The sequence below is a fragment of the Protopterus annectens genome, chromosome 11.part0 (assembly GCF_019279795.1).
Source record: "Protopterus annectens isolate FY-2018-M chromosome 11.part0, PAN1.0, whole genome shotgun sequence".
NCBI lineage: Eukaryota > Metazoa > Chordata > Ceratodontiformes > Protopteridae > Protopterus > Protopterus annectens.
Genome location: NC_056745.1, coordinates 545,278,583 through 545,292,125, shown reverse-complemented (window position 1 = coordinate 545,292,125; position 13,543 = coordinate 545,278,583). Strand labels below are relative to the sequence as shown.

The following is a 13,543-nucleotide window of genomic DNA, read 5'->3' as shown; positions in this document are numbered from 1 at the left end:
CAGGGGAAATTAGCATAGCATTTGGAGGAGGTGGGTCATTGAAGATTATGGTACAAACTTAGGTTCATAGGAGGATACTATTCATAGGATGATTGGCCCGGAGGCCCTTGTACGCCTAGCCAAGAATTTCACCCATGTTCCCACAAAGTCAGCACTTGTTTTCCCTGTCCATCAGGGACAGAGGTGGGATCCCAGGGGTGTATTTTCTGTTTCCCATCCAGTCGTCCAGGTTCCTCTTAAAGGGGGCTAGAGAGGTACTCTGCTTAACATGGAGAGGGAGTCTATTCCACAGATGGGGGAGTCTCTGGGACACAAATCTTTTCTGCCAACAAGTTTTGTTAATGCCACAGACCAGGTTTAGGCCTTCCGTGCAGGTTACCCGAGTGGATTTTGACTTACATATATGCAGCAACTCCATCAAGGCTGGGTCTGAGATGGCCGTGTATGCCAGACACAGGTCACCTCTGAGCAGTCTGTACGAGACTGAATAGAGGGACAGGGCTTTTCACCTATCTGTATAGGTCAGGTGTTTGAGACCCTAGGTTTTCCTGGTCAGGAACCTCTATAGTCTTTCTAGCTGCTGCATGTGCTTGGCATGGTACATGCCAAAGGGGGCATTGTACTCGATAATGGTTCTGATAAGGGAAGAGTACAGGGATGTTATGACCTCCTTGTTCCTGGATGAAATACCCTTACATATGAGATGGGCCATGTAGAAAGCCTTGTGTACAGCGGAGACTACGTGGTGGTCAAAAGTCAGTTTGCTTTCAACCTGAGTAACAAGTCCCTTACAACTTGCGTGCTTAGTACATTATTATTAATGTGATAATTAGTGGGGATGCCATTTTCCCCAAATGGGATAATGATGCATTTCTTGGTATTCAGTTTGAGGCCATGCTCCTGGCACCAGTCATTGGTTTGAGTAAGGCCCTCTTGGAGGATGTTCACATCACTAGGTGAATTTAAGACAGTGCCCAGCTTGAACTCATCTGCAAATTTGGTCAGCCACAGACCACTGGTTTTGGCTTGCACGTCAGAAAAGTATATCCCAAACAGTAGAGGCACCAAGACTGATTCTTGGGGTACACCACTCATTATGGGTCTACTACTAGAGGTGGCTTCCTCTATTTTGACTGAGTTGATTCTATCAGTGAGCTTACCCATCTGGTAACATACGGGTTGATGCCTGGCTGGGAGAGTTTATCTATTATGCCCGAGTGGGGAATATTGTCAAAGGCTTTGGTTAGGTCAAGGTAGGCGGTGTGCACCATCTTTCTGTCCATGACTTTGGTGCCTTTTTCGAAGAAGTTGACCAGGTTTAATAGGCATGAGCTGTCCTCCATTCGGCTGGGACAAAGCGTCTAAGAGCTTGTGCCTGAGTTCATGTAGGATGCAGCCAGGGATGTTGTCTGGTCTCATGGAGATTGTATATTTTGCCTTTGAGAGGGCATTAAAGACCTACTCCCTGGTAATGGGGGGGGGGGGGACAAGTGCTGGGGTTGCCCTGGTTTACTGATGGGGGGACAGGGGAGTGAAGTTTTCACTGAACCTGTCTGCTAGCAGGTTGGCTATATCTATGGCATTTGTGTATATGGTGTTCTTGACCACCAGTTCAGAGCTGATTTGGGTGTTACCTTTGAGACTGTGGGTATATGTGAAGAAGGCCTTATGCTTGTCCTTAGTGGATGTGGCCAATTTGGACTCGAAGTTAGTCTTAGAGGATTTCACCAGTGACCTTATTTGCTTGTTCAGACAAAGGAGATATTGCTTCCAACTCGGCACCTGCTCCTTCTTGGTCCTGGGCAGCAACCTTTTCCTTTTATTATAAAGTTTGTTTATTGCTGCTGTCCACCAGACAGGTTTACTCTTCCTTGAGGAAGATGATTTGGTCCTGTCAGGTATTGCTGATTCCATGTAGGTGCTTATATAATTTTTTTGGTGTAGGCTTGGACATTAGTGCTAGTTCCAACTGGAGGGACGGTGGCTGTGAAGCCGCTTATACCTGCTCTCAGGAGGTTGTAGTTCACTTTAGAAAAGTTTTTTTGTTTGACCCTGGGGGGGGGGGGGCGTTAGATTGTGACTTCAAAAGGGATTGCTTTATGGTCGGATCTTACCAAGGACTATGACACTGTAGGAGTGCTACAGTGGCTACTCATGTTGGTTAGTAACAGGTGCAGGATATTTTCATGTTTCGTGGGGGTGTTGCCAGCTGATCCAATGCATTGGCATTGACGAAGTCGAGGAATCTCTAAGCGTTCATGTTTAGGCTAGAATAAGTTTTCCACTCTATGGTTGGGTAGGTAAAGTCACCCAGGATCAGGGTAGAGGGTTGAATCTTGATGGATTCAAGTAAGTCCAGATAAGTGGAGTGTGGGCGTCCTGAGTCATGGTTGGGGGTCTGAAGCTAGATATGATTTGAATAGATGTTTTGTCAACAGTTAACTGCACTTGGAGTGTCTCCTGTGTGTCATACCGTTTGACTAGCCTTGAGGTGTGTATGTCTTTGATAATTCTTGAAATTCCACCTCCTTTGGCTTTGTAGCCCTCTGTTTGGGGTCTGAAAGTATGGTAGGATGAGTACCCTGGTAAGGTTGGGGTGCTGTCCACATCTTTGAACCAGGTTTCAGTGACTGCACAAATGTCAGCATCCTGCAGGGTGAGGAATGCTTGCAATGAGTGCAATTTCATGCTAAGACTCCTAGAATTTAGCAGCATGACTTTTACATTTCTTTTAGAAGAATTTTTCATGCTGGTAATTTTGCACTCATAGCTTTGCCTAAAAAAAGGCACTATGGGGGAGGCAAGAGCCTTTGCCAGAGGCCCTGAAGCCCAGGGGAGACAGATAAAGGGCATCTCTGGCAAAGCATCATGGTCTGTCAATCATGTCCTCACAGGATGTCAGGTACTGGATCCCCTTGGAATGATACCAGAAACTAAGCCAACTGTTAGTCAGTCATTTTCTGTTTGTATTGAGGTATCATTCTAGGTGATGGTAGGATGTTGCCTAAGGCTAGGGACATATCTGCCTGGGACACATATTCAGCGATCTCAATCATGTCTCTCTCCATATAGTCCAGAGAGGTATGTCAGGTCATTTACACCAACATGGACTATGACAGAGTCATAACAATGCTTGTTAAGAGACTTGAGTGTGTGCATTATATGGCAGATTCTAGCACCTGACAAGCAACTTAACATGACTTTCTCCTTGTCTAGCCTGTTGAGGGGCACATCTATGTCTCACAGTAGAGTCTCCTATGATTAGTATGTTGGATTTGTGGCTGGGCCTTAGAAGCCGTGAGACACAAGTGTGTGTATTATGTGTGGTGCTTGGTGTTGTGGGTTGTGATGTGCGTGTGTGTTTTTGCTTCGGAGTTCTCTTTTGTTTAGGTATGTTTTTGTTGAGACCCTGAGCATATGTAGGAGTGTGTTGTACAGGTTTGAGTGGTGTTAGAGGTATGGTGTTTGTTGTGTTTGCACAGACAACCTTCTTAGTGTCAGATATACTGGCTTGTGACAGAGCCATCAAGAATTCTGATTTCGTATTGTAATTGCATCTCTTAAATATTGTGTTCCTAGATGGTAGTAGTAGAGGGTTGTCTGTATACATAAGGCAGTTGCTACACTGCTTCAGGATGCCCATATCAACCAGACTAGCAGGAAAAAACATTGGAAATTGTCCGTCCATGGTTGTCAGAATCTGTGGAAGAGAGGTCAGGGATAGTAGAGTGGGTACTATCTGAGGACCTATACGTGTGAGTAGGGCTGGATAAAATCAGTACAGACTTTTGCTTGCTTAGCATCTCTAAAACATCATTCACAGTGTCTTAAAAAGATTATACATGATGCTGCCTGTCTACTGTCCTGAAAGTGATCTCAGAGAAGCACCACATTGGATATACAGTAGAAAATCCTAACAGCACATTACCCGTCTCATGCATAACATTGAAGAATATGATCAGGTTTCTGGTTGTAACCTGCTTAATATGTGTTTGTGACATGGATGCCAAGAATTTTACCTCAAGACCAAAGTTTGAGAGGTGAATCTTGGCTTCTATATCGATAAAACATAATAAAGTATTATGATTGGTGATTCTATCTCACTTCTTTGTACTGCATGGAGCTTTATCTGATCCATGTACTACTGGTTACAAAAAAAGCATTGTGTTTTGCTGGCTTTTAAAGCTGTAAAGCATGTAGTGAGCACTGTCAAATGTGCAGCAACACATGTCTTACACCAGGAACAGATTATTGGCATAGGCAACAGACAGAGTCTATCTATCTATCTATCTATCTATCTATCTATCTATCTATCTATCTGATCTATCTGTCTGTCTGTCCGTCTATCTATCTGTCTGTTTGTCTATCTATCTATCTGTATTTTTCTGGGGTAGAGCACTGATCTCTGTATACCTTTTTCAGACTCAGCCTGGAGCGGTGTCCAGTTAATTGAATTGTTCAAAAGTCACACAGTTAGGCAATGGAGGCTGAGGGAATCAAATCTTGCACCTCTGGACCACAGGAAACAGCTTGTTAACAGCTCCTTAATCCTGTAAGTCAACTTCCAGAAAGTTATTTAAACTATTTAAACTCTGCCACTGTGTTTTACCGGCCAGCAGTGTAAGGTCTGAGATCCTAGTGCAAGACCTGAACTTCACAATCACACTTAAGGGGTGCTTAACAGTTAAGATTGGATCAGTCTCTGTCTCTACAGAAGCACTAAACTAGTTTGTCTTTTTCTTGGTCTGTCTGTCTTCTTTGGGCTTTTCCCGGTTAGGGGTCGCCACAGCGGAACTCCGGTCCGCTAATGATTGGCAGTAGATTTTTACTTGCCAAGTTGCCAGCCCTGATGCACAACCTTCAACGAAGGTACGCCCATTCACGCATGTCTCCAGACAGAAGAAGCTCTAGCTGAGAATCGAACAGAACCACGTCTTACTGTGAGGTGACAGCGCTACCGCAGCACCACCACTGCAGTTCTGTCTTTTTCTTGGTAATGGAGGATAATCACTGAGCACCATGAGCTACAGATATTACTGACAGTCAAATGTAGCCACAGCCACCCATTAGTAATGGAAATGTACTTTGCTTTGGAACATTGAACTGATACCTGTACACATAAAAGTAGCATAGCTGTCAGTTGTTCCTGATTCTGCAGAAAGTCCACAATTTGCCCCATATTGTCATATCCTTAATATCCTTCCTAGCCTTCTGAAAACACTTGTTACCTTTGAAATTTGCAAGACCACTGTTTAAAAGCTTTCCCTGATTTTTGGCCTTTGTCCCTGACTGTTGCACTAAGAAGCTGAGAGATGTGAAAAGTAGTGTTTGTAATTGCACAGCACTATAGAAAACTTTGTGTAACTATGTTAAAATTCTAACCAGTCTGCTGGCAGCCTATGGGAGGGGGGGGGGGTTCCAACCCCCCTGTCCCATTCCTTCAGGCAGCAGTATTTGTCTTCATAGCTATGTTATGTTATGAATAGTCTGATCATATAATGGGGCTGCCAACCCATTAATACCCCAGGTTTGCACAAATTTTACTTTTAAGTCTCAGTATGAGGATGGCTTTGCATGTTTGTAGAATATCTGTATAACTCAATTTTAGCTGCTATTTTTATTTTTTTGTGTGTTTTTATTGCATTCAAGTATTAGAAAGTCAAGGATGTTCAGTATCTGGATTGAAGTGCACTTCTATGGTTGGAACTGCCAGTCATGACTGTTGGTCAATGAAACCATGCCCCAACCTGTGTAAAACCTGTCTGTCACACACAGAAGTAAGCATACTTTAGTAATCATTCCATTAGTTTTATGCCTTAACTTGATTCTGTTTGCCCTTTTTGTGAAATTGCATTTTCATTTGTTTGTTTAATCACCTGTTACATCTTGTAGGCTAGAAGGGGCAGTATGATTAGGTTAGGTCATTCATTCTGACTATTGAGCCCTTAAAAAGATAAGCGCAGCTGTTGCAGCTTTTTTCGAGATACAGACATATAAAAACAAGATGAAATGCAGTTTGATATAAGTACTTCACTTTGAAATTTCACTTGTAAACCGCTTGAGGGATGTCTTTATTTTTTCTTTCAGATTTTCTTCGGAAGGTCTACAGCATCCTCAGTGTTCAAATAGTTCTAACAGCAGTAACTTCAGCCATTTTCATGTACTTTGATGCAGTCAAAAACTTTTTTCATGGAACGTAAGTGTAGCTATACTCTTATAATTAAAACTGAAGTTTTGCTTCCAAAAACAAAGTATAACATAAATAGTTTTGTAGTCCTTATTAATTGGTAATGTTTTGAGCAGTCATATCCTTTCAGTGTTAATGGAGTTGTATGGTGCCTTCAGTCACTGATGACCATGTTCTTCTTTGTCCTTTCTGTTTACTTTCTACACTACTGAAAATATGTCTGGAAATGCATGTGCTTAAACTTCAGTTGACGTTCTTACCTGGTTTGAGTAGCTAAAGTAACAGCTATTTTATTGCTAGATTAATAGTTCTATAAGTGGTTTTAGCTTTCCATAATTGGCTTTGGGTAGAAGTTCCCAGGGCATGCATTGTGTAGAATGGAAATGTTTAAGTTGGACAGTGGTGTGAATATCTTTAAACAAGCTCAAACACACACACACACACACACACACACACACACACACACACACACACACACACACACACACGAGGAGCATTCACGAAAAAATGCAATTTATTTTACACGAGTTGTTTAAGAAGCCTTTGACTGTTGCCATTGAATGTCAGTGGGATGGGAAAACATGATCATTTCCTTGTTAGCATAACTCATATCAAGGGCTATTGAAATTGATTCCTGGAAGGAAACAAGAAAGCAACAAAACACGATCACATTAGTATGAAAGGCCCATGACAACTATGATGTGGAAAACAAAATTTTATAAGAAGAACTTGGAAATATTCTGGTGCTTTAAAATTTCTCAAAAAGATATAATGGAAAAAATTGAGTTTCAACGTCCTTTAAGCAATATACCCCTCAACATTCACTTATTACATGTATACCTCAGTGCCCCTTTAATATTCTTTGCAAGCACATTTGATAGCACATAAGAAATTACAAAGCATAAGTAATGATTCAAGAAAACGTTTCATTCAGCTTTCTGTATATTTTACCTTAGTTTTGTAAATCGTTTGAAAGTAGTTCCTAAAACATTTCCTAACCATTTCCTTCTTTTCTTTGATGTTATCATTCTAGGCATCCAGCACTTTTATGGATTTAGTTTCTTTCCAGTTGGAAGTTATTTACTGCGCTTATCAGTACCTCCGGCAGTTTCAACATCTTCTCTGATATATTTTGCTTAATAAAAAAACTTAAACCAATCTTAAAAAAAAAAAAACTTAAACCAATTTAAAAAAAAAAAAAAACTTGCAGCTGCCAGCAACTTTCATTTTACTTCCAGGATATCAGAATTATTGTTGGCCTGAGTAACTGTTTTAATTTATGAATATTTTTCCTTAACTTGAAGCCTTTTCTGTTTCCTCATTTTTGTTGCACTGAATGCACAGTTAGTGGCAGTGGTCAGTAATAAGCAGTAATGAACTTGTTTGTGTTTGTGAACAGCCTTCCGGCAGTCATTTGGGTTCAGTGTGCCCTATAGTGTGTCTAAATTTATTTTAAAAATAGTTTCATTTTTTTTAACATCTGAGATGGTTAAATGGTAAGTGGCAGTTTGTACTAGTTGCTTGTTTTATGTCAGAAAAAGTTGCTTCTAAGCCACAAGTGCTCCATGTCATTCTCCATAAAGCCTTCCTGAAGCCTTTGAATATTTTGGAGCATTATCTACTGAATTATTTGTAGTGTAGAAGAGTTATGTGAGTTCTGGGATTCTGAGATGCAGAATTGTGCATAGTGCTGCTAAGAAGGCCTCATCAATGCCTTAAACAAGATTAAGCTGGCAGGTACTTCCTATTTCTTCTGATGGAACTAGCCCTACTACTCCCTTGCTCTACGTGTTTTTACATACTGTTTTTAGGAGACTTGCATATCTTTCTGAGTATGTAAACTGAAGCCACTGCCTTTTTATCGGATACTTTCTTTTACCTCTCCCATTAGGCTGTTTTACATTTGTTGCATCCATTTGCATATTTGCATTATTGACTAGTAACATCCATCACTTGTTCATACCAAAAACTTGATCAGATTTGTCTGCAATTTTTGGCTCCTTTAATGCTTAAATTTGTCACTTTTGGAATGCAGGTTGCATTAAGCTCTTTCACAGATGTCATTGAAGCATGATAAAGCTGGCTATAGGACTGATCATTGTAGAACCATATTCATTAGTTTTTATATTTATAGGTTTCTGATGTAAAACAAATCACTGTCAGAAAAAAACAAGTAGCTTTTGTTACACAAGCAGAGCTTTCGGTCAAACAACCTTCTTCAATGCTAACCATCATACTACATTTTCTCATTCATTTAAAAGGAGTAAAGCAGATACAATGTGACCACAGCCATCCAGTCACAAAGTACCCTTAATTAAGTACTCAAACACATAAATTATATAAATACACTTCAAAATCTTATAAAATATTATAAATTATATTGTTGCATCCTAACAAGGACAGGCTTAATACTAATTTTATTGTTTATACCTGGTTCACTGTCTGCACAGAGCCTAAGTATCCACTCATATTCTTTATTTTCTAAACAATTGTTTAAGTCCCCTCCCCTCACATCTTTATATACATTCTCTATTACTCTAAAGGTAAAAGTGTGGTGTATTACTTTACCTAAAATGTGCTTACACAATGCATTCTTGTCATTTTTCCTTCTAATGTCGGATTTGTGTTCTATTATGCAGTATTTTAACCTCCTTGTCGTTTTCCCTACATAAAATGACCTACACTTTTTACAGCTGGCCAAATGGACCACATTAACACTATTGCAAGTTGCTACACAGGAAAAATTTAACTTCCGACCATAAGTGGGATGTATAAATTCTTCACTATTCAATTTTTCTATATCTACACAACAGCTACATGCCATACAGGTATAAGTCCCGTATTTCTGCCCTATTTTTAGCTAAACTTTTAAAATCCTTATAACAGAGTTTTCTCTTCAAACTTTTTAGATTCTTATATGAAAAAAATGGTTTAGAATCTATTATATGATGTAGTTCAGGCAAAGCTAAGAGAATTACCCAATTTTCTTTTATATTATTTTCTGTAGTTCTTTTGTTCGTAAGTTATACGTAGTAAAGTATCTAATCTTATCGTTTTCTAAAACTCTTTCTACTGCTAAAAATTGGACTTGCTTCCTCACTTCTGGCCATCTTTACCCTTTCAACCACTTTCATGACATCTTTATAGTTATACCCACTACTGACAAACTCTTCTGTCATGTTATTCAACTGATGTTCAAACATAGTCTCATCAGTATTCATCTTACTTACTCTATATATCTGGGCCTTTATTACTTCTCTAAAGACATGGGGGGGTGCATACTTTGCCAGTGCAGGTATCTATTAGCCCCCTACTTCTTTCTTATGCACACTAGTGTGAATACTATTTTCCTTCCTTTTCAGTAACACATATAAAAATACTGTACTGTCAATAGAACAATTCATCTTAAAAACAAGAAATAGTATTGTTTAGATAGGCCACATATTCTAACAATTCATCCATGTTTCCGTTCCATATAAGAAACAATCTACAAATCTTGAGTAAAATTCAATCTTCTTATTTAAAACATTTACATCAATATTCATATACTTTTTCTCCCACTGATGAAGCACAAGGTTAGCATAGGTATTGACCACGGGAGTACCCATGGCCACACCTGTTTGCTGCAAGAACAATTCCTCTTCAAAATAAACATTTTTTGTCAGCACTATTTCTAGCATAGAACAATTTTTTTCCACTTCTATTGCCATCGTCTGTCTCTGCAGTTAGAAAATTCACGTATGGCTCATTCGGTATGATGGTAAATGATGAAGTTATATCTAATGTTGCAAACATATAGTGCAAATCTTTCACTTTCTATTATCATGCCATGCTTTTAGTTTTAACAAAAAGTCAGTAGTATCCTTAATTACTCCAGGACATAGTTGTAAAAACTGAGAGAGACTCTTTTGCAAATATACTGACAAAGGATGTTCTTTGTGTTTCACTGTTGCAGTCATTACATTTGGGTAATCTGCTGGCAGGTTGCCCTTAGCCTGAATTCCAAAGTCTTGGGTCCTGCGTTGGTTGCTGTCTCCTCTTCCATGATGTCAGGTATTCAGGGGTATAAAACAAGCAGCCAACGCCATTTTTTTTAGTCTTTCTTGCCACGTGGTGCCTGAAACAGAAGCAGTTCGCAAATGTTGGTCGACCGACTCCTGAAATTTTTGAGTTCGAGTTTCAGAACCGAAGTCTTCAGTAAAGCTAAGTACCCTGTTGGGGAAACTTTTTTCTTGCTAAATACCGATGTCAGAAAAAGTTAATAATTGTATTACTTCTGGGAAGCAAATACCTCATAAGGATTTTCATTTATACTGTGTTCCTTGCCTAGGCCCTGATCACAACGTGCCTGGCTGTCAGTTTTGTGCTAGATTTAACTAACGCACTATTAAGCGTCGGTATATTTTTGCCTCAAAATATTTTGGAAACAGATTTAACTACCCTGAAATGTCGTCGGATAGCAATCCGACTACCGGAGTACACAAAAAATGCAAGGAAAAGGACAGAGACAGACTGGCGAGGTCCAAAACCGATGAAGCTTCTCCTTAGCCAGTTGCTGGTTTGCCAGTACTCAGTGAGGCGCTTTCGTAGCACCTGATACCTGCTACTTTCGAGTCGCAGGCCCCTACCGAGATCCATGTGGAGTCCGGCACACTGCGAGATACTCAAAGTATTGTACCCACGGATGTCTCTCCCTCGGATGGGTCCGGAGCCGCTGAGCAGGCACCGGCTTCTGAGGGTGTACTTAGGCCTCAACATTTTTATATAAAACCAACACCAGCTTCAAAATCAAAGACAAAAGCAACTTCTAAAGGTAAAAAACTGACGCATGAGCCACGTGCACAGGCCTCTATGCCCAAAAAACAGATGATCAAAATGGCTGAAGACCTAATTACCTTAATCAGGGGTTCTCAACCCCCTCCTGATAAGAGGCCTAGGCAAGACACTGATTATGAATCTTCAGATCAGGTTTCTATTTCTTCTGATCAGGAATTATCTATACCTCCCTATGAGGATTCTGATGCAGAGGAATCTATCCCATCTGCATCACCTCCTGAGGATCATTCATTTGGAGAAACCTTGCATACTTTGAGGGAGCATTTTCACTGGGAGAGTCAAGATTTCTCAGAATCAAAAAAAGAGGCTCAGGGATTTCCTTCTTCTCCCTCAGCATAGGCCTTTAGCCATACCTCCTGTTTTAGACATTGTGGATGATGTGTTTTCGGAGTCGAGCTTAACTCCAGACTCCTTACCTCCGGCTCCCAGCAAGCCAGACAGATATTACAGGGTCCCTGACTCACACAAATTTTTATTTAGAAACCCTGCTGCTGACCCTGAAACTATTTCACAGGGTCCAAAGGGTGTTAAGGCCTCAACAGCAAAAAATCCTACCCCCTATGACAGAGATTCAAGGGCACTGGATAGATGGGGAAAGAAGGTTTATACATCTGCAACCTTGGCAATTAGGGCCTTAAACTGCCAGTTTCATATGCTCAAGTATCAACAACATATTATGGGATTGCTGAAACAGAAAATGATGTTAATTTCTGAATGTGCAGAAAATAAAGAATTGCAGGAATTATTGCATGCAGCAGAACAAGTTGGAAAGAATACTTTGCAATGTGGTTTTGATTCCTCAGAGGCCTCCTGCAGGGCAGCAGTTACTGAATCTGTGATTAGTATGCATGCCTGACTAAAAGAGCAAAATTTGCCTGATCATGTTAAAGCTAAATTACTGGATGTACCTTTACAGCATGATACTCTGTTTGGTATTAAGGCAGAAGAGGATTTAAAGAAAATGGAGGACAAAGCTAAGTCTATGCAAACTGTAAAATACTTTTTACAAGTGCAGCCACCAAGATTCAGTAGACACTAGCCTACAAAAAACTGGTCCTTTCCTGTGTCCGACAGAGCTCAAAGGGGCAAATCCAGACACCCTAAAGGTTCCAGATACCAGGCACAAAATTCTTACAGGTCAAAGCAATGGGGTACTTCTTCCTCCAAATCTGGAGGAGATAAAACGCAACCCCACAGAAAACAGTCTCATTGACTTCCCTCTGTCATCACCAAACACTTACCGTTTGGCGGCACCCTTAGAGGGAAGGTTAGCACTTTTTGCTCAAAATTGGCAGTTAATAACCCAGGACAAGTGGGTGCTAAACATAGTATCTCAGGGATACAGATTCCACTTCCAAACGGTTGGCCGGATCTGCCAAAAAATCAATGGGCAGAGGCACAGAAACGGGTCACGTCCCTCATGGATATGAGGGCTATTCAGCCAGTACCAGAACAGGAAAAAGGACAAGGTTTTTATTAAAGACTGATGTTCATCGTGTTTCACTGCTGCAGTCATTACACTTGGATTATCCTGCCATCAGGCGGTCCCGCAGTCGGCCAAAGTTCCAAAGTCTTGGTCCGGCGTCTGTTGCTGTCGCTTCTTCCCTGACGTCAGAGCGCCAGGGGTATATAAGATGCAGCCGACACCATTTTCTCCAGTCTTTCTTGCCGCGCGGTGCCCGAAGCAAAAGCAGTTCGCAAGTGCTGGTCGGCCGACTCCTGAGATTTTCGAATTCGAATTTCAGAACCGAAGTCTTCAGTAAAGCTAAGTACCCCATTGGGGAAACTTTTTCTTGATTCAGTCCGATGTCAGTAAAAGTTAATAATTGTATTTCTTGTGGGAAGCAAATACCTCATAAGGATTTTCATTCTTACTGTATTTCATGCCTAAGCCCTGACCATGACATCACTAGTTGTCGGTTTTGTGCTAGATTTAACAAATGCACTATTAAACGTCGGTTTGATTTTGCCGTGCATTACTTTGGCCGAAGGTTCAATTATACAATGCCGTTAGGACAACCGACGACCGGAATTCACAAAAAACGCAAAGACAAGGATAAGGACAGTCATCCGAGGTCCAAAACCGACAAGGAAGCCTCTTCTAGGCCAGTCGCCGGTTCTCAGTGAGGTGCTTTCGCAGCCCCTGACACCCGCTACCTCAGAGCCACAGGCCACTTCCGACTCCCACGTGGAGACTACTAGGCCTCTGGAAACTCAAGGTATTGGGCCTACGGAAACTAATCCCTCAGATGGGTCCAGAGCCGCTGAGCAGGCATGGGCTTCTGAGGGTGTTTTCAGACCTTCACAGCTTACCTTCAAAACAACAACCAAGTCTAAAACACCATTAAAGACAAAGAAACAAGTACGGCATTCTCCTGGACAGGCCTCAATGCCTAAGAAACAGATGCTTAAAATGGCCGAAGACCTAATCACTCTGATCAGGGGTTCCCATCCCCCTCCTGATAAAAGGCCTAGGCAGGATACAGACTATGACTCTTCTGATCAGGTTTCCATTTCCTC

The 13,543-nt window shown here is 41.0% G+C and overlaps 1 protein-coding gene across 1 annotated transcript in view; it reads left to right on the top strand.

Annotated features, from left to right (window-relative positions):
* Positions 1-7,490, top strand: part of LOC122815505 (protein lifeguard 4-like) — a 120,095-nt gene extending 112,605 nt beyond the window's left edge. Inside the window, exons 2-3 of the mRNA XM_044088055.1 lie at positions 6,088-6,196; positions 7,221-7,490. Of these exons, the coding sequence (XP_043943990.1) occupies positions 6,088-6,196; positions 7,221-7,245 (134 nt within the window). The 3' untranslated portion in view covers positions 7,246-7,490. The remainder of the gene's footprint in view (positions 1-6,087; positions 6,197-7,220) is intronic.
* Positions 7,491-13,543: the final 6,053 nt, after the last annotated feature.